We start from the raw sequence: 25,227 nt of genomic DNA on the forward strand, positions 1-25,227 counted from the left end.
GTCTGCCTCAGTCAGCTGGTGACTGGTGCTGGTGACTGTGTCTGCCTCAGTCAGCTGGTGACTGGTGCTGGTGACTGTGTCTGCCTCAGTCAGCTGGTGACTGGTGCTGGTGACTGTGGCTGCCTCAGTCAGCTGGTGACTGGTGCTGGTGACTGTGTCTGCCTCAGTCAGCTGGTGACTGGTGCTGGTGACTGTGGCTGCCTCAGTCAGTTGGTGACTGGTGCTGGTGACTGTGTCTGCCTCAGTCAGCTGGTGACTGGTGCTGGTGACTGTGGCTGCCTCAGTCAGCTGGTGACTGTGGCTGCCTCAGTCAGCTGGTGACTGTGTCTGCCTCAGTCAGCTGGTGACTGTGTCTGCCTCAGTCAGCTGGTGACTGTGTCTGCCTCAGTCAGCTGGTGACTGTGTCTGCCTCAGTCAGCTGGTCACTGTGTCTGCCTCAGTCAGCTGGTCACTGTGTCTGCCTCAGTCAGCTGGTGACTGTGTCTGCCTCTGTCAGCTGGTGACTGTGTCTGCCTCAGTCAGCTGGTGACTGTGTCTGCCTCAGTCAGCTGGTGACTGTGTCTGCCTCTGTCAGCTGGTGACTGTGTCTGCCTCAGTCAGCTGGTGACTGTGTCTGCCTCAGTCAGCTGGTGACTGTGTCTGCCTCTGTCAGCTGGTGACTGTGTCTGCCTCAGTCAGCTGGTGACTGTGTCTGCCTCAGTCAGCTGGTGACTGTGTCTGCCTCAGTCAGCTGGTGACTGTGTCTGCCTCTGTCAGCTGGTGACTGTGTCTGCCTCAGTCAGCTGGTGACTGTGTCTGCCTCAGTCAGCTGGTGACTGTGTCTGTCTCTGTCAGCTGGTCACTGTGTCTGCCTCAGTCAGCTGGTGACTGTGTCTGCCTCAGTCAGCTGGTGACTGTGTCTGCCTCAGTCAGCTGGTGACTGTGTCTGCCTCTGTCAGCTGGTGACTGTGTCTGCCTCAGTCAGCTGGTGACTGTGTCTGCCTCAGTCAGCTGGTGACTGTGTCTGCCTCAGTCAGCTGGTGACTGTGTCTGCCTCAGTCAGCTGGTGACTGTGTCTGCCTCTGTCAGCTGGTGACTGTGTCTGCCTCTGTCAGCTGGTGACTGTGTCTGCCTCAGTCAGCTGGTGACTGTGTCTGCCTCAGTCAGCTGGTCACTGTGTCTGCCTCAGTCAGCTGGTAACTGTGTCTGCCTCTGTCAGCTGGTGACTGTGTCTGCCTCAGTCAGCTGGTGACTGTGTCTGCCTCTGTCAGCTGGTGACTGTGTCTGCCTCAGTCAGCTGGTGACTGTGTCTGCCTCAGTCAGCTGGTCACTGTGTCTGCCTCAGTCAGCTGGTGACTGTGTCTGCCTCTGTCAGCTGGTCACTGTGTCTGCCTCAGTCAGCTGGTGACTGTGTCTGCCTCTGTCAGCTGGTGACTGTGTCTGCCTCTGTCAGCTGGTGACTGTGTCTGCCTCTGTCAGCTGGTGACTGTGTCTGTCTCTGTCAGCTGGTGACTGGTGCTGATGACTGTGGCTGCCTCTGTCAGCTGGTGACTGTGTCTGTCTCTGTCAGCTGGTGACTGGTGCTGATGACTGTGGCTGCCTCTGTCAGCTGGTGACTGGTGCTGATGACTGTGGCTGCCTCTGTCAGCTGGTGACTGGTGCTGGTGACTGTGGCTGCCTCTGTCATTGCCTCAATCACTAGTAACACACCAGTGTAATCAGAACCTGGTTGATACCTGCTTGATGGGGTTCTGTTAGTCCTTCTACTTCCCAAGCCCGGCCCGAGGCCAGGCTTGATTTGTGAGAGTTTGGTCCACCAGGCTGTTGCTTGGAGCGGCCCGCAGGCCCACATACCCACCACAGCCCGGTTGGTCCGGCTCTTCTTGAAGAAAACTATCTAGTTTTTTCTTGAAGATGTCCACGGTTGTTCCGGCAATATTTCTTATGCACGCTGGGAGGACGTTGAACAACAGCGGACCTCTGGTGTTTATATAGTGTTCTCTGATTGTGCCTATGGCACCTCTGCTCTTCACTGGTTCTATTCTGCATTTTCTTCCATGTCGTTCACTCCAGTACGTTGTTATTTTACTGTGTAGATTTGGTACTTGGCCCTCCAGTATCTTCCACGTGTATATTATTTGATATCTCTCTCGTTTCGTTTCTAGTGAGTACATTTGGAGAGCTTTGAGACGATCCCAATAATTTAGGTGTTTTATCGCGTCTATGTGTGCCGTATATGTTTTCTGTATTCCCTCTATTTCAGCAATCCCTCTTGCTCTGAAGGGGGAAGTGAGTACTGAGCAGTACTCAAGACGGAACAGCACAAGTGATTTGAAGAGTACAACCATTGTGATGGGATCTCTGGATTTGAAAGTTCTTCTTATCAATCTTATCATTTTTCTTGCTGACGCAATATTTGCTTGGTTATGCTCCCTAAATGTTAGGTCGTCAGACATCATTATTCCCAAATCCTTGACATGCTGTTTTCCTACTATGGGCACATTTGATTGTGTTTTGTACCCTGTATTATGTTTAAGGTCTTCATTTTTACCGTACCTGAGTACCTGGAATTTATCACATTTAACATCATGTTATTGTCTGCTGCCCAGTCGAAAACTTAGTAACGACACCAGTACAATCAATAGTAACCACTCCAGGACAATCACCAGTAACCACACCAGTACAATCACCAGTAACCACACCAGTACAATCAACAGTAACCACACCAGTAACCACACCAGTACAATCACCAGTAACCACACCAGTACAATCACCAGTAACCACACCAGTACAATCACCAGTAACCACACCAGTACAATCACCAGTAACCACACCAGTACAATCACTAGTAACCACACCAGTACAATCACTAGTAACCACACCAGTACAATCACCAGTAACCACACCAGAACAATCACCAGTAACTACACCAGTACAATCACCAGTTACCACACCAGTACAATCACCAGTAACCACACCAGAACAATCACCAGTAACTACACCAGTACAATCACCAGTTACCACACCAGTACAATCACCAGTAACCACACCAGAACAATCACCAGTAACCACACCAGTACAATCACCAGTAGCCACACCAGTACAATCACCAGTAGCCACACCAGTACAATCACCAGTAGCCACACCAGTACAATCACCAGTTACCACACCAGAGAGAGGAGTGACCGGGAAGGAGCCGCCGGCGCCTCCGCCATGGTACATATAACCAGATCTAAGCGACAGTTAAGTATGCTTAAGAGAATTTACTATTCTTCGGAGTGCTGATATAACGGAACCCCCCCCCCCCCTCTCTCTCTCTCTCTCTCTCTCTCTCTCTCTCTCTCTCTCTCTCTCTCTCTCTCTCTCTCTCTCTCTCTCTCTCTCTCTCTCTCTCTCTCTCTCTCCCTCTCCCTCTCTCTCTCTGTCTCTGTCTCTGTCTCTGTCTCTGTCTGTCTGTCTCTCTGTCTCTGTCTCTCTCTCTCTCTCTCTCTCTCTCTCTCTCTCTCTCTCTCTCTCTCTCTCTCTCTCTCTCTCTCTCTCTCTCTCTCTCTCTCTCGGTGACAGATAATATACATATGCTAATCTAGGTATTTGTAAATGCTTCCTATTGTTCACTGTCACACAGGACAGTGAACTCTTCCTATTGTTCACTGTCACACAGGACAGTGAACTCTTCCTATTGTTCACTGTCACACAGGACAGTGAACTCTTCCTATTGTTCACTGTCACACAGGACAGTGAAGGCCAAAACGGTCAGTAGTTTCAAAGCGTCACACGACAAAGAGTACTTGGAAGACGGGACACCACAAGCGTAGCTCTCATCCTGTAACTTCATTTCGGGAATTACACACTCTAGCATAGAGGGCCTCGCGGCTGAGTGGACAGCGCTCGGGAGTCGTAGTCCGCCTGGTAAAGATAGTATTTGCAAACGAGACCACGAAGGAGTATATTCTAGCAATGAAGAACCAACTGCAATATGTGGGAGAATACAGAAAAGTATTCCTCTATAGGGACATGACGAGGGAGGAGAGAGCCATGGCGGCAGAAGCAAGGAAGAAACGCAGAGTTTGAGGAGAAAACCAGGAAATCACAGCCCCCTACCCAGCTTCCTCGGTGGTGAGAGGGGGAACCCACGACCAGCAACCCAGTAACACCAGAGGGGAGGGCAACACTGCCACCCTCCTCTGCATAGAAACCTCTCCTACCCCAACTCAAATACTCAGCCAACCCTCCTTCCCCCCCCTCACCCCATACCCACCCTTCTACCCCTCCCCCAATCCCTCCATGTCCCCCTCCCCCCTTTCCCTCCTTGTCCCGTCCACCTTCATCCCAATTTCCTGCAATTTCCTGGACTGTCGAAAAGCCATGAGTACCCCACAGTACCCCATAAGAGGCTGGTACATAAGCTGGAGAAACAGGCAGGTGCTCCAGTGGATAAGGGAATACCTAAGCAATAGGAAGCAGAGAGTTACAGTCATGGGTGAGACCTCAGACTGGCGTGAAGTCACCAGTGGGGTCCCACGGGGCTCTGTACTCGGACCTATCCTGTTTCTGATATACGTAAACGATCTCTCAGAGGTTATAGACTCGTTCCTCTCAATGTTTGCGGACGATGCCAAAATTATGAGAAGGATTAAGACAGAGGAGGACTGCTTGAAGCTTCAAGAAGACCTGGACAAACTGAAGGAATGGTCGAACAAATGGTTGTTAGAGTTTAACCCAAGCAAATGTAATGTAATGAAGATAGGTGTGAGGAATGAGCAGGTCAGATACAAGTTATCATTTGGGAGATGAAATTCATCAAGAGTCAGAGAGAGAGAGAGAGAGAGAGAGAGAGAGAGAGAGAGAGAGAGAGAGAGAGAGAGAGAGAGAGAGAGAGAGAGAGAGAGAGAGAGAGAGATACTTGGGGTTGACATCACCCAGACCTGTGCCCTGAAGCTCATATCAAGAGAATAACAATAGCAGCATATGCCAGGTTGGCCAACATAAGAACGGCCTTTAAAAACTTATGTAAGGAATCATTCAGAACTTTGTATACCACATATGTCAGACCAATCCTGGAGTATGCAGCTCCAGCATGGAGTCCGTATCTAGTTAAGCATTAGACTAAACTAGAAAAAAGTTCAAAGGTTTGCCACCCGTGCAAGAATTCAACCAACTACGAACCACTTAGTATGATGAAAAGGAGCAGTAGACCAACAGAACTACACTTACATCGCATCAGGCTTGGATACCCATGTGCATGGGAAATAGGCTTACAGGTTCCTGAAGATGAGAGGAAATGTCAGCACTGTGGAGAAATGCCCGACAGACCTACAGACCGACACACGCTTACTGAAGCGACCATACGGGTCATAAATACTCATACTCCGCCCAAGTAAAACAGAAGCAAGCAACACTTAGTGGGTCAGCCAGAGGCTTAGGGCCCGCGCAGGAATATCCAGGCAAATAAAAATAAAAACACAGACTAGTACTCGAACTGAGAGGAATGAGCTATAAGGAGAGGCTACGGGAATTACACCTCACGTCTCTGGAAGATAGAAGAGTTAGTGGGGACATGATCACCACATACAAGATTCTCATAGGAATTGATAGAGCTTATAAAGACATGCTATTTAACACAAGGGGCATACGCACTAGAGGACACAGGTGGAAACTGAGTGCCCAAATGAGCCACAGAGATATTAGAAAGAACTTTTTTAGTGTCAGAGTGGTTGACAAATGGAATGCATTAGGAAGTGATGTGATGGAGGCTGACTCCATACACAGTTTCAAGTGTAGATATGATAGAGCCCAATAGGCTCAGGAACCTGTATACCTGTTGATTGACGGTTGAGAGGAGGGACCAAAGAGCCAGAGCTCAACCCCCGCAAGCACAACTAGGTGAGTATACACACACACCCCTTGTGTCTACACCCAGCCAGGGCAGGAAGGTGAAACAACTTGTGGTGGCATCACTACTGACAGTCAAGACCCACACCTCCCTCAGGTGTCGTATGCCATGACATATACTATTTACGAGGGTTGGGCGGAGAGAGAGAGAGAGAGAGAGAGAGAGAGAGAGAGAGAGAGAGAGAGAGAGAGAGAGAGAGAGAGAGAGAGAGAGAGAGAGAGAGAGAGAGAGAGAGAGAGAGAGAGAGAGAGAGAGAGAGAGAGAGAGAGAGAGAGAGAGAGAGAGAGAGAGGAGAGGAGAGAGAGAGAGGGGAGAGAGAGAGAGAGAGAGAGAGAGAGAGAGAGAGAGAGAGAGAGAGAGAGAGAGAGAGAGAGAGAGAGAGAGAGAGAGAGAGAGAGAGAGAGAGAGAGAGGGAGGAGAGAGAGAGAGAGAGAGAGGAGAGAGAGAGAGAGAGGGAGAGAGAGAGAGAGAGAGAGAGAGAGAGAGAGAGAGAGAGAGAGAGGGAGAGAGAGAGAGAGAGGAGAGAGAGAGGAGAGAGAGAGAGAGAGAGAGAGAGAGAGAGAGAGAGAGAGAGAGAGGAGAGAGAGAGAGAGAGAGAGAGAGAGAGAGAGAGAGAGAGAGAGAGAGAGAGAGAGAGAGAGAGAGAGAGAGAGAGAGAGAGAGAGACGAGAGAGGAAACCAATAATGATAGATATAAAACCATACATTACCAAAATTATAAAAGTAGACAGATAAAAAGAGGATGAGATAGACAATTAAATATGAACCTCTGGAATTAGGTTTGGTGTTATTTCTGTACCGGCTTTCGTGCCCGAAATTCCTGGTTGGGAGTCGAGAACAAACCCGAACATGCCAACGCACCAACAGACCTTACAGACAAACACCAAACACCTCGCGTCCACCAAACACCTGCATGTATTCCGTATTTTCCCGTACAATCCCTGTACGTATCGCCCTGAACTCGGGCTCCGTCATATCCAAATATGACTTCGCCCGAACAAAACACACCAAAAACAATCTCTTTCATAGCAGGTCAGAGCTGCCTCCCAAGACCTCTTAAACACCTGCCTTCACGCGGAAGGTTACAAGGTTACCACCCAAGATGGTCCTTAACCTCCTGCAGGCCGGGAATGTTCAGGGGGGTTGTGGGAATGTTCAGGGGGTTGTGGGAATGTTCAGGGGGTTGTGGGAATGTTCAGGGGGTTGTGGGAATGTTCAGGGGGTTGTGGGAATGTTCAGGGGGGTTGTGGGAATGTTCAGGGGGTTGTGGGAATGTTTAGGGGGTTGTGGGAATGTTCAGGGGGTTGTGGGAATGTTCAGGGGGTTGTGGGAATGTTTAGGGGGGTTGTGGGAATGTTCAGGGGGTTGTGGGAATGTTCAGGGGGATTGTGGGAATGTTCAGGGGGTTGTGGGAATGTTCAGGGGGTTGTGGGAATGTTCAGGGGGATTGTGGGAATGTTCAGGGGGTTGTGGGAATGTTCAGGGGGATTGTGGGAATGTTCAGGGGGTTGTGGGAATGTTCAGGGGGTTGTGGGAATGTTCAGGGGGATTGTGGGAATGTTCAGGGGGTTGTGGGAATGTTCAGGGGGTTGCAAGAATGTTCAGGGGGGCTGTGAAGGACACACTGGTGAGTACGCTGACTGTGTAGTGATGCGCCTCGCCCAGTCTGCTGCCTCTCTTGCGTACAGTCAGTTTGTGTTCATTGAGTGTTATGTTTTTTGTTCTTCCTCTAGAGTGAGAGAGATACGGGAGGGGGGGGGGAGGGAGGGGAGTGAGAAATGTGTTCTGGTGCTGGCTGTACTCACCTAGTAACACTCACCACGACTGAAATTCATTTATCCCACCGTTTGAGAATAACACTTTGACATGAATTTTGTCATATATAATGCAATCAACTGGCTGGCTGACCGCGCACGGCCAACAAGCTATTGGCTCACCGTGATTATAAAGATTAGAGTTTACAATCCCCGTGACTGAGACCGGAGATATAGTCCAAACGACTCTTAAACTTTAAGCTACAATCCCCAATCTCCTCTCTCTCTCTCTCTCTCTCTCTCTCTCTCTCTCTGTCATGGGATTTACGGCATTTTAGTTTTCCAGCCCCAAAAATGAGTTGAATCCAGTCGGACGTGCGGTGTTCCTCCCTCAGTTACGACTCCCGCGGGCTGGAGGAGACGGAGGGCGGCCTCCGCCAGCAGTGGGCGGACCAGGAGGCGTGGGGGCCGGAGCAGAGGGCGTGGTTCGACACCTCCACCCACCCCGCCCACTTGCTGGTGAGGAAGGTGGGCGGGAGAGACGAGGGCAGCTACAGGTGCAAGGTGCACTTCAGGGCCTCGCCCTCATGGTCTCAGAAGATCACTCTCACTGTCCAAGGTTAGTGGTCCGTGGTGGTCCGTAGTCATGTATGGTGGTCCGTAATGATGCACGGTGGTCCGTGGTAGTGTACGGTGGTCCGTAGTGATGTACGGTGGTCCGTAGTCATGTACTGTGGTCCGTAGTAATGTACGGTGGTCCGAAGTGATGTACGGTGGTCCGTAGTGATGTTCGGTGGTCCGTAGTGATGTATGTTGGTCCGTAGTGATGTATGGTGGTCCGTAGTGATGTACGGTGGTCCGTAGTGATGTATGTTGGTCCGTAGTGATGTATGGTGGTCCGTAGTGATGTACGGTGGTCCGTAGTGATGTACAGTGGTCCGTAATGAAGTACGGTGGTCCGTAGTGATGCATGGTGGTCCGTAGTGATGTACGGTGGTCCGTAGTGATGTACGGTGGTCCGTAGTGATGTACGGTGGTCCATAGTGGTCCGTAGTGATGTACGATGGTCCGTAGTGGTCCGTAGTGATGTACGGTGGTTCGTAGTGGTCCGTAGTGATGTACAGTGTTCCGTAGTGATGTATGGTGGTCCGTAGTGATGTATGGTGGTCCGTAGTGATGTACGGTGGTCCGTAGTGATGTTCGGTGGTCCGTAGTGATGTATGTTGGTCCGTAGTGATGTATGGTGGTCCGTTGTGATGTACGGTGGTCCGTAGTGATGTACAGTGGTCCGTAATGAAGTACGGTGGTCCGTAGTGATGCATGGTGGTCCGTAGTGATATACGGTGGTCCGTAGTGATGTACGGTGGTCCGTAGTGATACACAGTGGTCCGTAGTGATGTACGGTGGTCCGTAGGGATGTACGGTGGTCCGTAGTGATGTACTGTGGTCCGTAGTGATGTACGGTGGTCCGTAGTGATACACAGTGGTCCGTAGTGATGTACGGTGGTCCGTAGTGATGCACGGTGGTCCGTAGTGATGCACGGTGGTCCGTAGTGATGCACGGTGGTCCGTAGTGATGTGCAGTGGTCCGTAGTCATGTATGGTGGTCCGTAGTGATGTACGGTGGTCCGTAGTGATGTACTGTGGTCCGTAGTGATGTACGGTGGTCCGTAGTAATGTATGGTGGTCCGTAGTGATGTATGGTGGTCCGTAGTGATGTACTGTGGACCGTAGTGATGTACGGTGGTCCGTAGTGATGTACGGTGGTCCATAGTGGTCCGTAGTGATGTACGATGGTCTGTAGTGGTCCGTAGTGATGTACGGTGGTTCGTAGTGGTCCATAGTGATGTTCAGTGGTCCGTAGTGATGTACAGTGTTCCGTAGTGATGTATGGTGGTCCGTAGTGATGTATGGTGGTCCGTAGTGATGTACGGTGGTCCGTAGTGATGTACGGTGGTCCGTAGTGGTGTATGGGGGTCCATAGTGATGTACGGTGGTCCGTAGTGATGTACGGTGGTCCGTAGTGATGTATGGTGGTCCGTAGTGATGCATGGTGGTCCGTAGTGATGCACGGTAGTCCGTAGTGACGTATTGTGGTCCATAGTGATGTACAGTGGTCCGTAGTGATGTACGGTGGTCCGTAGTGATGTATGGGAGGTCCGTAATGATGCACGGTGGTCCGTAGTGATGCACGGTGCTCCGTAGTGATGTAAAGTGGTACGTAGTGATGCATGGTGGTCCGTAGTGATGCATGGTGGTCCGTAGTGGTCCGCAGCGATGTACGGTGGTCCGTAGTAATGTACGGTGGTCCGTAGTGATGTACGGTGATCCGTAGTGATGTACAGTGATCCTTAGTGATGTACAGTGATCCTTAGTGATGTACAGTGATCCTTAGTGATGTACAGTGATCCTTAGTGATGTACAGTGATCCTTAGTGATGTACAGTGATCCGTAATGATGTACAGTGATCCTTAGTGATGTACAGTGATCCTTAGTGATGTACAGTGATCCTTAGTGATGTACAGTGATCCGTAGTGATGTACAGTGATCCGTAATGATGTACGGTGGTCCGTAGTGATGTACGGTGGTCCGTAGTGATGTACAGTGATCCTTAGTGATGTACAGTGATCCTTAGTGATGTACAGTGATCCTTAGTGATGTACAGTGATCCGTAGTGATGTACAGTGATCCGTAATGATGTACGGTGGTCCGTAGTGATGTACGGTGGTCCGTAGTGATGCACGGTGGTCCGTAGTGATGTACGGTGGTCCGTAGTGATGCATGGTATAACGGGATTCATAATCAGTAGGGGATCCTAGGCCCGTAGTGGTCCATGGTGTGAATAGCGTCCATGGTTCATACTGGTCCATATATACAGTCTTAAGTGGTCCATGAAGGTCCGTGGTGGTCTGTCCTGGTACGTGGTGAACGATAATGGCCTTAGTGGTCCTTTGTGGCCATTATCGTGGTCCTGTGTTGAGGTTTAGAAGTGCTTGAACGCCTGTAGTGGTCCATATTGTTACTTGGTGGTCTTTTTTAGTCCATGTTGGTCCGTAGTGGTCTATGCTGGTCCGTAGATGCATGGTGGGGCCTTAGTGGTCCATGGCTTGTAATGGTCCACAGTCTTTAGTAACCCAAGGGCCGTAATGGTCCATGGTGAATGGTGGGCCACTGTCTGCGGTGGTCCATGGTAAATGGTGGGCCAATGTCTGCGGTGATTCAAGGAGTTCGTTGAACATGGTCCGTAGTAGTTATTTGTGTGTGAAAGTCCATGGTCCCTAGTGGCCCGTAGTGGTCCATGATGTGTGGTGGTCTATGGTCCGTAGAGGTCCCTGGTTTGTGGTGATCCATTGTCCGTAGTGGTCCCTGGTGTGTGGTGGCCCATAATCCATAGTAGTCCATGGTCTATAGTGGTCCATGATCGGTATAGGTTCATGGTCCAGAGCGGTCCATGGTCCATTGTGGACAATAGCCCGTGTAATGCACCTTCAATATATAGCCAGTATGACCTTCCCCGCCATGGATATACAAGCTGTATACTAGTGTGGTCTTGATATACCCCTACCACACCTTCCCCTCCTCCCCCCTCCACCTCTTCCTCCTTCCCCCCCACCTCTCCTCCTTCCCCCCCCTCCTCTTCCTCCCCCTCCCCCTCCCCCTCCCCCTCCCCCTCCCTCTCCCCCTCCCCCTCCCCCCCCTCCTCCTCCTCCTGCCAGTCCTCCTGGGAGTACACACTGCTCCGTGTCGTTTCAGACCCGCCAGAGTTCCCCAGGATCCAGGACAGGTCCGGTGCCCGCCTGGAGGGCCCCATCGGTCCCTACGAGGACGGCACCATCGTCAAGATGATCTGTCTCAGTTCTGGAGGTAAGTTTAGGGCTTGTGAAGGGGTGGGTGGGTGGGTGGATAGTTAAGGGTGGGGTAGTTAAAGGGGGGGCTAGTGAGGGGGGTGGGGTGGGGAGAGTGGGGTTAGGGATGTGGTAAAATTGCTTGCTGCTAGGTCACACTAAAAGGTCACTGATCTACACAAACTACCGTCACTTTCACCTTTCCTGTACACAACCACATCAATTATCGTGAAGTAATTTCTTGGGAATTACAGCAGGACATCACCTTACTGACTGTATTACTGCAAAAGTATATGTATAACTAGGTGTATTAACTATGACATTCTTGCAAGATAACCATAACTTTCCCCTGGCATAACTATATGTTGAGTCCTTGTTGCATCACGGAGCCCCAAGCTACGTCATATCCATTAATTAACACTTGGTACACAGTGTTCCACAGAACAAGACAAGGTGTAACTCAACTGACAGGTGCAGCGGATGTGGTTGAGTGGTGCACTAGCAAGTGTAGTTGGTGGGCAGCCACCACTAGCACGTGTAGTTGGTTGACAGTCACCACTAGCACGTGGAGTTGGTGGGCAGCCACCACTAGCACGTGGAGTTGGTGGGCAGTCACCACTAGCACGTGGAGTTGGTGGGCAGCCACCACTAGCACGTGGAGTTGGTGGGCAGCCACCACTAGCACGTGGAGTTGGTGGGCAGCCACCACTAGCACGTGGAGTTGGTGGGCAGCCACCACAAGCACGTGGAGTTGGTGGGCAGCCACCACTAGCACGTGGAGTTGGTGGGCAGCCACCACTAGCACGTGGAGTTGGTGGGCAGTCACCACTAGCACGTGGAGTTGGTGGGCAGCCACCACTAGCACGTGGAGTTGGTGGGCAGCCACCACTAGCACGTGGAGTTGGTGGGCAGCCACCACTAGCACGTGGAGTTGGTGGGCAGTCACCACTAGCACGTGGAGTTGGTGGGCAGTCACCACTAGCAGGTGGAGTTGGTGGGCAGCCACCACTAGCACGTGGAGTTGGTGGGCAGTCACCACTAGCACGTGGAGTTGGTGGGCAGCCACCACTAGCACGTGGAGTTGGTGGGCAGTCACCACTAGCACGTGGAGTTGGTGGGCAGCCACCACTAGCACGTGGAGTTGGTGGGCAGCCACCACTAGCACGTGGAGTTGGTGGGCAGCCACCACTAGCACGTGGAGTTGGTGGGCAGCCACCACTAGCACGTGGAGTTGGTGGGCAGCCACCACTAGCACGTGGAGTTGGTGGGCAGCCACCACTTGCACGTGTAGTTGGTGGGCAGCCACCACTAGCACGTGGAGTTGGTGGGCAGCCACCACTAACACGTGGTGTGTCTTCGTGGTCCCATAAGCAGGACACTAACGCGTGCTGTTTTCATCGTGGTCTCCGTAAATGAGACGGCTGGAGGGATCGGCTCCCCTAGCTAGATGCTGCTTCTCTAAGCGTCAACCACTGATTGTTCTCGTCAGTGTTTATTTGTTCAACATATATTTATATTTTGAACAAATATTTGATATTGTGGAGATGGATTAATGTTACAGTGGTGTTAGTTAGTGTTATACCAGGTTGTTGGATTAATGAGAGGTGTTACAGGTTGATACCATAATTGTATATGTTAAAATTCAGGTATGTTGTTGGGTTTTGGTTTGAAGATTTCAACAGGCATTGTGTCATGATCTTAGCGTTGGGGACTTGGCATTATTTATACTACATGAGTGAGACACTTGTCAGTACAGACTCTGTGCTGTCTCTAGTGGTCAATACAAGTGGGAATAAGACTGTTTTCATTCATTCTTGTGTTCAATAATCTATCTTTGGCTATACACTATAAATATCACATATAAATAAGCAATCTTTTCTTACAATTTTATTAGTCTCTACTAAAAGTATTAGAACAAATAAGCCATTCTATAGTTAGGTGAAGGGTGAATGAATGGGTATAAAATGGGGTATTAGTAGGGTCTTCTGCATATTGCCTCTTGATGGGTGACATGACTGAAGGGTTTGAGTCGATAAGCGGGTATTAAAAGTGTATTAGTTAGGGTGTTTATCATACATTGGTATATACCAGTGTGTGTACATTGTGCTATTGTCCTTACTTCTCATGTATCAACCTTCTGCAGTTTTTATTCTATTCATATTGCCAGTTAATATATATGTTATACTGAATAGCCCTAATAGGCCTTCTGCAATTTCATTTTTATGTTTAAAATACAATCTTTTAATTAGAAGTAAACTATGAAAAGAGGAATAAACATGAAAATGGATTAAATAATTGAAAAAGGGATTAAATATGCAATTATAGAAAGCGGACTTATTAAGGGTAGAGGAAGACTGACGGGTTGATGACGTCATTCAACATTAGGGATGACTGTACCCTTGCATCGCCCAGGTAACTAAATTTAGGGATGACGAAAGGATGCTGTTTTAATCTCCTTGGAGAAAAATAGTTAGAGACACAAGGGAGCCGTTTAATCCCCACGGAAAAATTTACTGTGCCAAATCGTAGCCGACGAGTTCTTTGGAAAAAAATTGCCAAATCCGAAGCGTCGAGAAAAGCAAAAAGGCTTCGATTTGTCATAGTTTCCACTACTAGCGGCGTGTGTAGAGTGGTGTGAGTATGTAGAGTGGTGTGAGTATGTAGAGTGGGGTGAGTGTGTAGAGTGGGGTGAGTGTGTAGAGTGGGGTGAGTGTGCAGAGTGGTGTGAGTATGTAGAGTGGGGTGAGTGTGTAGAGTGGGGTGAGTGTGTAGAGTGGGGTGAGTGTGCAGAGTGGTGTGAGTATGTAGAGTGGGGTGAGTGTGTAGAGTGGGGTGAGTGTGTAGAGTGGGGTGAGTGTGTAGAGTGGGGTGAGTGTGCAGAGTGGGGTGAGTGTGTAGAGTGGGGTGAGTGTGTAGAGTGGGGTGAGTGTGTAGAGTGGGGTGAGTGTGCAGAGTGGGGTGAGTGTGTAGAGTGGGGTGAGTGTGTAGAGTGGGGTGAGTGTGTAGAGTGTAGTTAGTGTGTAGAGTGGGATGAGTGTGTAGAGTGGGATGAGTGTGTAGAGTGCGGTGAGTGTGTAGAGTGCGGTGAGTGTGTAGAGTGGGATGAGTGTGTAGAGTGGGGTGAGTGTGTAGAATGCGGTGAGTGTGTAGAGTGGGATGAGTGTGTAGAGTGGGATGAGTGTGTAGAGTGCGGTGAGTGTGTAGAATGCGGTGAGTGTGTAGAGTGGGATGAGTGTGTAGAGTGGGATGAGTGTGTAGAGTGTAGTGAGTGTGTAGAGGGGGGTGAGTGTGTAGAGTGGGGTGAGTGTGATGAGTGGTAACTGGGGTGAGTGTGTAGAGTGGGGTGAGTGTGATGAGTGGTAACTGGGGTGAGTGTGATGAGTGGTAACTGGGATGAGTGTGTAGAGTGGGGTGAGTGTGTAGAGTGGGGTGAGTGTGATGAGTGGTAACTGGGATGAGTGTGTAGAGTGGGGTGAGTGTGTAGAGTGGGGTGAGTGTGATGAGTGGTAACTGGGGTGAGTGTGTAGAGTGGGGTGAGTGTGATGAGTGGTAACTGGGGTGAGTGTGATGAGTGGTAACTGGGGTGAGTGTGTCAATAACTATACACTACGTATTTTGTATTCCTTTTATTTGTAATTGATTGTAGAAAGTTAAATTGTAGAGTCCCAGGAACTGTTATGTCACTGTCATGTCCCAGGAACTGTTATGTCACTGTCATGTCCCAGGAACTGTTATGTCACTGTCATGTCCCAGCCACTGTTAGGTCACTGTCATGTCCCAGCCACTGTTAGGTCACTGTCATGTCCCAGCCACTGTTAGGTCACTGTCATGTCCCAGGAACTGTTAGGTCACTGTCATGTCCCAGCCACTGTTAGGTCACTGGCATGTCCCAGGAACTGTTAGGTCACTGTCAGGCCTCACTCACTGTAAGATCCCAGTCACTGCAAGGCCAAATTCATTGCACGGTCCCAATCACTGCCAGGTCCCAATAACTGTCAGGTCCCAATCACTGCCAGTTCCCAATCACTGTCAGGTCCCAGTCACTGCCAGGACCCAATCACTGCCAGATCCCAATAACTCTCAGGTCCCAATCACTGTCACGTTCTGCTGTTACTGCAAAGTCAATGTACATGCACTGTCAGGCCCCAGTCACTGTCAGGCCCAGTCGCTGTTCGGCCACAGTCACTGTCAGGTCCCAGTTAGTGCCAGATCAGAGACAGGCATCAGTCACTGCTATGTCACCCAGAAGTCTGTGCCAAGTCACACCTCAGTCACTGCCTCCAGCCACTGTTGACTCCACCACGTTCATCATTTATAAAGTGCATTGTACTGTATATTGTATGTTGCATATTATAAGTTGTATATTTTCTGTATATTATAAGTTGTATACTGTATTATATTTCCTGTATATTGTACGTTAAATATTATATTTTCAGTATATTGTATGTTGAACTAGTAACTTATGCAAATATAGAGATGAATTTGAAATCATTTAGGTTCATTTTCTTATTGATGAGGTTTTAACGTGTTATACCAGTGTCTGGAAACCCCCCTGGTGTTATACCATTGTCTGGGGACCCCCCTGGTGTTATACCATTGTCTGGGGACCCCCTTGGTGTTATACCATTGTCTGGGGACCCCCCTGGTGTTATACCATTGTCTGGGGACCCCCCTGGTGTTATACCATTGTCTGGGGACCCCCCTGGTGTTATACCATTGTCTGGGGACCCCCCTGGTGTTATACCATTGTCTGGGGACCCCCCTGGTGTTATACCATTGTCTGGGGACCCCCCTGGTGTTATACCATTGTCTGGGGACCCCCCTGGTGTTATACCATTGTCTGGGGACCCCCCTGGTGTTATACCATTGTCTGGGGACCCCCCTGGTGTTATACCAGTGTCTGGGGACCCCCCTGGTGTTATACCAGTGTCTGGGGACCCTCCTGGAGTTATACAAGTGTCTGGGGACCCCCCTGGTGTTATACCAGTGTCTGGGGACCCCCGTGGTGTTATACCAGTGTCTGGGGACCGCCCCTGGTGTTATACCAGTGTCTGGGGACCCCCCTGGTGTTATACCAGTGTCTGGGGACCCCCCTGGTGTTATACCAGTGTCTGGGGACCCCCCTGGTGTTATACAAGTGTCTGGGGACCCCCCTGGTGTTATACCAGTGTCTGAGGACCCCCTGGTGTTATACCAGTGTCTGGGGACCCCCCTGGTGTTATACCAGTGTCTGGGGCCCCCTGATGTTATACCAGTGTCTGGGGACCCCCCTGGTGTTATACCATTGTCTGGGGACCCCCCTGGTGTTATACCATTGTCTGGGGACCCCCCTGGTGTTATACCAGTGTCTGGAGACCCCCTGGTGTTATACCAGTGTCTGGGGACCCTCCTGGTGTTATACCAGTGTCTGGGGACCCCCCTGGAGTTATACAAGTGTCTGGGGACCCCCCTGGTGTTATAGCAGTGTCTGGGGACCCCCTGGTGTTATACCAGTGTCTGGGGACCGCCCCTGGTGTTATACCAGTGTCTGGGGACCCCCTGGTGTTATACCAGTGTCTGAGGACCCCCCTGGTGTTATACCAGTGTCTGGGGACCCCCCTGGTGTTATACAAGTGTCTGGGGACCCCCTGGTGTTATACCAGTGTCTGAGGACCCCCTGGTGTTATACCAGTGTCTGGGGACCCCACTGGTGTTATACCAGTGTCTGGGGCCCCCTGATGTTATACCAGTGTCTGGGGACCCCCCTGGTGTTATACCATTGTCTGGGGACCCCCCTGGTGTTATACCATTGTCTGGGGACCCCCCTGGTGTTATACCAGTGTCTGGAGACCCCCTGGTGTTATACCAGTGTCTGGGGACCCTCCTGGTGTTATACCAGTGTCTGGGGACCCCCTGATTTTATACCAGTGTCTGGGGACCCCCTGGTGTTATACCAGTGTATAGGGACCCCTGGGGTTATACCAGTGTCTGGGGACCCCTGGGGTTATACCAGTGTCTGGGGACCCCTGGGGTTATACCAGTGTCTGGGGACCCCCCTGGTGTTATACCATTGTCTGGGGACCCCCCTGGTGTTATACCAGTGTCTGGGGACCCCCCTGGTGTTATACCAGTGTCTGGAGACCCCCTGGTATTATACCAGTGTCTGGGGACCCTCCTGGTGTTATACCAGTGTCTGGGGACCCCCTGATTTTATACCAGTGTCTGGGGACCCCCTGGTGTTATACCAGTGTCTAGGGACCCCTGGGGTTATACCAGTGTCTGGGGACCCCTGGGGTTATACCAGTGTCTGGGGACCCCTGGGGTTATACCAGTGTCTGGGGACCCCCCTGGTGTTATAGCAGTGTCTGGGGACCCCCTGGTGTTATACCAGTGTCTGGGGACCCCTGTTATTATACCAGTGTCTGGGGACCCCTGGTATTAAACCACTTAAGGTATAACTAAACAAAACGTTGTAAAATGCCTCCGTAACTTCTTATTTTTTTCCCAAAAACTCAAAATATCACAATGAGAGAAAACGGTGACCAGTCGCCAACAGGAGGTCTGATGAACGACTCTTCCGTTCCGATCACTACAATTACTCAATTAACTCACTATAACAAGCTTCCATTAAACTTATTCCGGAACATTTGTCATGTAAATTGCACCACAAACTGGAGGAATACATAATTTTACTAATAAGTCGTTTTTTTTTTTATGCGTAAATGACGTTGAACGTCCCAGTTTTTTTGCAGAAACGCGAATTACATTGAGAGATGTGTAACTACTTAACTACGCCTCCTCGTTCAGTAATTAAACAATCTAACTCATTTAGAACGCAACAATTTCTTGCTACTTTCTACGTCTTGTACCGAGGTTTGATAATTTGGTATTTTGTTCATAATTTCTTAGTTAGATAGGAAATCAAGATTTAATATTGAAAGTATTCACGTACAGTAAAAAAAAAAATCGTTGATAATGTTAGTTTCCCAATTCTTATTTATAAGTTTCATTGTAAATGTGCCGCAGGCACTTCTTGTGTAGCACTGTATTGACCGTCCAGGCCTCGTAGGTAACAGTAACAACAGCAACAGTAACAACAGCAACAGTAACAACAGCAGCAGTAACAACAGCAGCAGTAACAACAGTAACTAACCCACAACAAACAAGCATGTTTGTTGTGGGTTAGTTACTGTTGTTACTGCTGCTGTTGTTACTGTTACTGTTGTTACTGTTGCCGTTGTTACTGTTGCTAACGTCCCCCTCCCCCTCCCCCCCAGGCACCTGGAGAAAGACATAGAAGCCGCGCGGAATAATTTAAACCCGCTGCATGTTACTGCAGTTGTTATTCGCGTTGCAATCACTGAAATTACATGCAACATTGTACTCTGCAATGGAAATTTTAACTAAGAGGCTTTTATGAATATTGTGCATGTTTGCGTTCCCGGGAAACAGTTTAATCCCGTTCAAGCCCCCCACAATATTGGGAAGGACCCCACAATAGTGAAAAGGACCCCCCCCACAGTATTGGGAGGACCCCCACAATAGTGGGAAGGACCCCACAATAGTGGGAAGGACCCCACAATAGTAAGAAGGACCCCACGATAGTGGGAAGGACCCCACAATATTGGGAAGGACCCCCACAATAGTGGGCAGGACCCCCACAATATTGGGGAGGACCCCCACAATAGCGGGAAGGACCCCCAAAATAGTGGGCAGGACCTCCACAATAGTGGGAAGGACCCCACAATAGTGGGAAGGACCCCACAATAGTGGGAAGGACCCCACAATAGTGGGAAGGACCCCACAATAGTGGGAAGGACCCCACAATAGTGGGAAGGACCCCACAATAGTGGGAAGGACCCCACAATAGTGGGAAGGACCCCACAATAGTGGGAAGGACCCCACAATAGTGGGAAGGACCCCACAATAGTGGGAAGGACCCCACAATAGTGGGAAGGACCCCACAATAGTGGGAAGGACCCCATGGCCTGAGAAACTTATTTTAGGGAAATACAGATGCGGATCGGATCTGGTTCATTACCCCCTAAAGCAAGCTCATTACACCCCATTTCAAGCTGTTTACCCCCATATTAAACTGGTGTTCTGCCCTGAGGGGGGGGGGGGATTTTGAGACTTAAACCTCCAAAGATACTTCAGGTTGTTCCACCAGACTGTTACTTGCGTACAGGTGGACAACGCCCCCAATCACTCCCTGATGAAACAAACAACCGACCTCGGCAGCCACACTACCGCTATCGTTGGTCGAAACCAGCAATGAACATTGGAGTACTTGTAATTTATCTATGAGATCACCCTGTACACCTCTTGATCTTGGAGAGGGGGTTCAGCATCACGTATATGGGGGTGCGGCTCCAACACTGGCCTCGATGTCTTGTGTAAACACCCTACTTGAGCCGCCGTGACTCACTCTCTCCTTGTTTCCCTATATCAAGCTGGTTACACCTCATTAAGCTATCAGAGCAGCTGTCACATAATCAGACAATCTATCAGAGCAGGTGTCACATAATCACACAATCTATCAGAGCAGGTGTCACATAATCACATGATCTATCAGAGCAGGTGTCACATAATCACCCAATCTATCAGAGCAGGTGTCATATAATCACCCAATCTATCAGAGCAGGTGTCATATAATCACCCAATCTATCAGAGCAGGTGTCACATAATCACATGATCTATCAGAACAGGTGTCACATAATCACATGATCTATCAGAGCAGGTGTCACATAATCACATGATCTATCAGAGCAGGTGTCACATAATCACATGATCTATCAGAGCAGGTGTCACATAATCTCTCAGCGCAGGTGTCTCCTAATCTCTTCATACGAGAATAAAATGTGATAAAACCGGAGAGAGAGAGAGGAGTCGTGTTCAACACCCACTTTGCACCTTGCTATTGGCGCTAGCGTAGTGTTCAGCACCAAAGGCTGGCATTATCCCCCAAGATATAACTGAAAATTATTGGGTAATGCGATTATTCGGAAGTGCTCCTGAAGATTTTTATGGCAATATTTGATTCTGAAGCGTTAGATGTGCTTTCATGAGTTGTTGATCTTGGGTTCTTTCCTCATGTGGATTAGTTCAACAGTGTTCAGTAATGGATATGTTTAGCTGGAGCTGTGGAACTCGGGCGGGTATGACGCAATATGAGGTGGAGGCAATGTTTATATATATATATATATATATATATATATATATATATATATATATATATATATATATATATATATATATGTACACTTGGCGTTCTTGTTGTGTTGGTTCCTGTATACACTAAACGTTCACCAATGTTCCTGTGTATACTGGACGTTCACTATGTTGTTGTGATGGTTCCTGTGTATACTGGACGTTCACCATGTTGCTGTGATGGTTCCTGTATACACTCAACGTTCACTATATTGTTGTCATGGTTCCTATATTCACAAGATGTTCACAATGTCGCTCTCGTGGTTCTTGTATACACTGAGCTTTCATATCGTGGCTGTGATGGTTCCTGTGTACAATGAACGTTTATCATGTCGCTGTGTTTGTACTTACACTGGGCGTTCATCATATCTGTGTTTGTTCCTATATACACCGTGGGTTGTGGCGTGGCGTTCCCCCTCCTGAGAGGCCGCTGTCACCAAGGGTACCCCCCCCCACACACACGCGCACACATACGCGCACACACACACACACACACACACACACACACACACACACACACACACACACACACACACACACACACACACACACACACACACACACACACAGGGGGGGGGGTCACTCACCAAGCCACTTCTCCTGGGAGGAGTGGAATAAAGGTGGAGAGCCTCCTTAGAGCACGCACACACGGCGCTGGTCTCAGGACTCAGTACCTCCAGCCACCACAAAAGGGGACTTCTCCTAACAAGGTGACCATCTTGCTCAACTCTCTCTGAGCCACCATATACATGTTGTGGGGGTGTAGGGTACAACCGGTCACTCCAGCTGGGGCGCCTCTCTCCACAGTGCAAAAATGAATCTCTTCTGCCTCAGTGGTCAAATGTCTCAGGGCAATGTTGTGTGCGTGTGTTCATGCTCATCTCATTGCCCTGGGTGAGCACCTGGGAGGTGAAGAGTGGGTGGTTGAGGGTGATTTTGATTGTTGAGTGTTGCCGCCGGTGGCGACTAGGTTATTGTGCACCCCATACTCATCCTGGGAGCGGTAGTGCAAAAAGGATTACAGAGGGCACAAAAGGTCTTTATTAGACCTCAACGGTGATGATTACATTAACAATTTCATCTATTCTTCACACCTTATAATGACAATGTCAGTTAGTTACAGAGAATCTTCTATTTCAAGAGCTATGTATTTACAGTAAATCCTTATACATTAATGGTGGGTCTTATCGCTAATACATAATTGTTTGAGCTATGGAGGTATTAGTCATAAGGGAGCTGCTCATTGTCATTATTAGTCTTCACAATACACTACTTCCTTCTTAATCACTTATGTTGTTTATCTACTGGAAGCGAAAGATGGATACAATGCAAGGATTTCAGGTATTTTATCAATAGTAATAAGATGGTTTCCCATTTCATACAACGTGAGTTTATATTTATCTCTAAATAGTTCAATATTAGTACAGTCCAAGATGTAATGTTCGAGTGTGTGTCCCCTGTCTTTGTCCACACACTTTACACTTTACTTCATCTAGATCCCTATACAAGGCCAACTGCCAGAGATACTTGTAGATACTTGTGATGATGATACTTGTAGTATCATACCAATGATACTTGTAGTGTCATTCGAGCTGTGACAACGTCTGTTAGTCTGCTGACTTTGTTGAGGGTGAGTGTCCCCAGTACCTGGCCTGGGGCGCGGTCCTCCTGCCTAGTGTTGACTCGGTGTGTCGGCCCACTTATCTCACCAAGGCTTTCCTGCCACTGACCAACCATGTCTTGGACATGTCAGCTACCCTTGTATGGGTCACACCGAAAAGTGCAAGAAACTGCTCGCGAGACGTCACTCGGCTCTCTAGTTCCGCCGTCAAGAACACAAGGGCACCACCGAGACTTCGAGCTACCCTCGAAGTTGTGTTATTATGTGTTAAGTGCTTCTTCAAATTTACAATGCTTTAGCAAGAGCTTTGTTGGAACCATCACCACCATCACTGGAAGTTCTATCCCTCACACTCCGCGGTTTGATCTCTGGATTAATGTTTACACCTTCTGATGAAACGGTCCCGGTACAGTGAACACTTTCCATTATTATTATTAACATCTTTATTGACAAAATTAATTACAATTTTGCCTAATCTGAGGATTTTGATAGTCTTATTAAATTGAGGTTAATGCTAGTATTCACTGTCACGCAGGACAGAGGGTCATACATAAGACAATAGGTCTAAACTGTGGGCTGAAGCACATATATATCACGGTTACAATCAATGTTTTAATGTGTGGATATGTGACAACAACTTTCTATTGTGCACTGCCACACAAGGGCAGGGATGGGTTCATAAGTGATGCAGCTTAGAATATAAATAGAAATTGTTCTTCATTCTTTAAAATGGACAAGCAAATTTTGGGTAAATTGTTAGGATGTCGTCCAGAACACCTGAGTCAATAAAATAGTTACACAGTTGGTGGTACAATAGGCCAGGAGGTCTAAAGTCCTTTACGGTTTCACATTCATCAATATAGTGTTCTAGTGAATGCATTAAAGGTTTATCACAGAGTTTACAATCTGAATATTCTGGTAGTGGCTCAGCCTCACTAACCTGCCAGATGTGTCTATAGCCAAGGCGAATTCGCGCAATTACTACATCACATTGCCTGGTCCGGTTACTGTGCTGACCATACAAATACCTATTATTACAAAACTTGTCATAACTTTTAATACTGCAGCTTTCAGGTCTCTGTGCATTTCTTAGTTCTTCTAAATCTGAATTAATTTCTTTAATTTGTATGTTTCTAATAACTGCATTAGATAGTCCAAAGTCATAATCAATGTTTTCTTTCCTGCAAGCCTCACTTTCCATAGATGAACCGCTCGTCCCGTAAACTCCACCGGGACATTTGTCAGGCAGACACTCTGCACTCGCCGCTCTGGCGTGACCTGGGACGTAAACATGATGCCCAGGAATTGCAACTTGATGATTGAGGCGTGTTATGGTTGTCTGAAGTTGCAACTTGATGGTTGAGGCGTGTTATGGTTGACTGAAGTTGCAACTTGATGATTCAGGCGTGTTATGGTTGTCTGAAGTTGCAACTTGATGGTTGAGGCGTGTTATGGTAGTCTAAAGTTGCAACTTGATGGTTGAGGCGTGTTATGGTTGACTGAAGTTGCAACTTGATGATTGAGGCGTGTTATGGTAGTCTGAAGTTGCAACTTGATGGTTGAGGCGTGTTATGGTAGTCTGAAGTTGCAACTTGATGGCTGAGGCGTGTTATGGTTGACTGAAGTTGCAACTTGATGGTTGAGGCGTGTTATGGTAGTCTGAAGTTGCAACTTGATGATTGAGGCGTGTTATGGTAGTCTGAAGTTGCAACTTGATGATTGAGGCGTGTTATGGTTGTCTGAAGTTGCAACTTGATGATTGAGGCGTGTTATGGTTGACTGAAGTTGCAACTTGATGATTGAGGCGTGTTATGGTTGTCTGAAGTTGCAACTTGATGATTGAGGCGTGTTATGGTTGACTGAAGTTGCAACTTGATGGTTGAGGCGAATTAAGTCGTGGTCGAATTATCGGGGTTAATTATAAAAATCCAGCAAACTGGAAATTTTATTTAAAAAACATACATATAAATAAAAGAATTATTATTAGAATATATTCAATTGTTGGATATCTCCTCCTCCTCCTAGTTCTCCACCTCTCCTCCTCCTAGTTCTCCACCTCTGGAGTTTTGGCCTCCTCCACTACCTCGTCTGAGACGTTTCCACCTTGGCCTCCTCCACTACCTCGTCTGAGACGTTTCCACCTTGGCCTCCTCTACTTTAGCTTATATATATATATATATATATATATATATATATATATATATATATATATATATATATATATATATATATATATATATATATATATATATATATATATATGTCGTACCTAGTAGCCAGAATGCACTTTTCAGCCTACTATGCAGGGCCTGATTTGCCTAATAAGCCAAGTTTTCTTGAATTATTATATTTTCTCTAATTTTTTTCTTATGAAATGATAAAGCTACCCATTTCATTATGTATGAGGTCAATTTTTTTTTATTGGAGTTAAAGTTAACGTAGATATATGACGAAACCTAACCAACCCTACCTAACCTAACCTAACCTATCTTTATAGGTTAGGTTCGGTTAGGTAGCAGAAAAAGTTAGGTTAGGTTAGGTTAGGTAGGTTAGGTAGTCGAAAAAACATTAATTCATGAAAACTTGGCTTATTAGGCAAATCAGGCCTTGCATAGTAGGCTGAGAAGTGCGTTCTGGCTACTAGGTACGACATATATATATATGTCGTACCTAGTAGCCAGAACGCACTTCTCAGCCTACTTTGTAAGGCCCGATTTGCCTAATAAGCAAAGTTTTCCTGAATTAATATATTTTCTCCAATTTTTTTCTTATGAAATGATAAAGCTACCCATTTCATTATGTATGAGGTCAATTTTTTTTAATTAAAGTTAAAATTAACGTAGATATATGACCGAACCTAACCAACCCTACCTAACCTAACCTAACCTATATTTATAGGTTAGGTTAGGTTAGGTAGCCGAAAAAGTTAGGTTAGGTTAGGTTAGG

At 48.1% G+C, this 25,227-nt stretch overlaps 1 protein-coding gene and 1 long non-coding RNA gene across 2 annotated transcripts in view; both read left to right on the plus strand.

Annotated features, from left to right (window-relative positions):
* Positions 1-8,264, plus strand: part of LOC138351050 (uncharacterized) — a 117,171-nt gene extending 108,907 nt beyond the window's left edge. Inside the window, exon 3 of the long non-coding RNA XR_011222350.1 lies at positions 8,022-8,264. This is a non-coding gene — a long non-coding RNA (uncharacterized lncRNA). The remainder of the gene's footprint in view (positions 1-8,021) is intronic.
* A 3,119-nt stretch (positions 8,265-11,383) lies between these two features.
* LOC123745457 (hemicentin-2) overlaps positions 11,384-25,227 on the plus strand; it is a 209,460-nt gene continuing 195,616 nt past the window's right edge. The window contains exon 1 of the mRNA XM_069302653.1: positions 11,384-11,490. Within this exon, the coding sequence (XP_069158754.1) occupies positions 11,469-11,490 (22 nt within the window). The 5' untranslated portion in view covers positions 11,384-11,468. The remainder of the gene's footprint in view (positions 11,491-25,227) is intronic.

The sequence above is a fragment of the Procambarus clarkii genome, chromosome 1, assembly GCF_040958095.1.
Source record: "Procambarus clarkii isolate CNS0578487 chromosome 1, FALCON_Pclarkii_2.0, whole genome shotgun sequence".
NCBI lineage: Eukaryota > Metazoa > Arthropoda > Malacostraca > Decapoda > Cambaridae > Procambarus > Procambarus clarkii.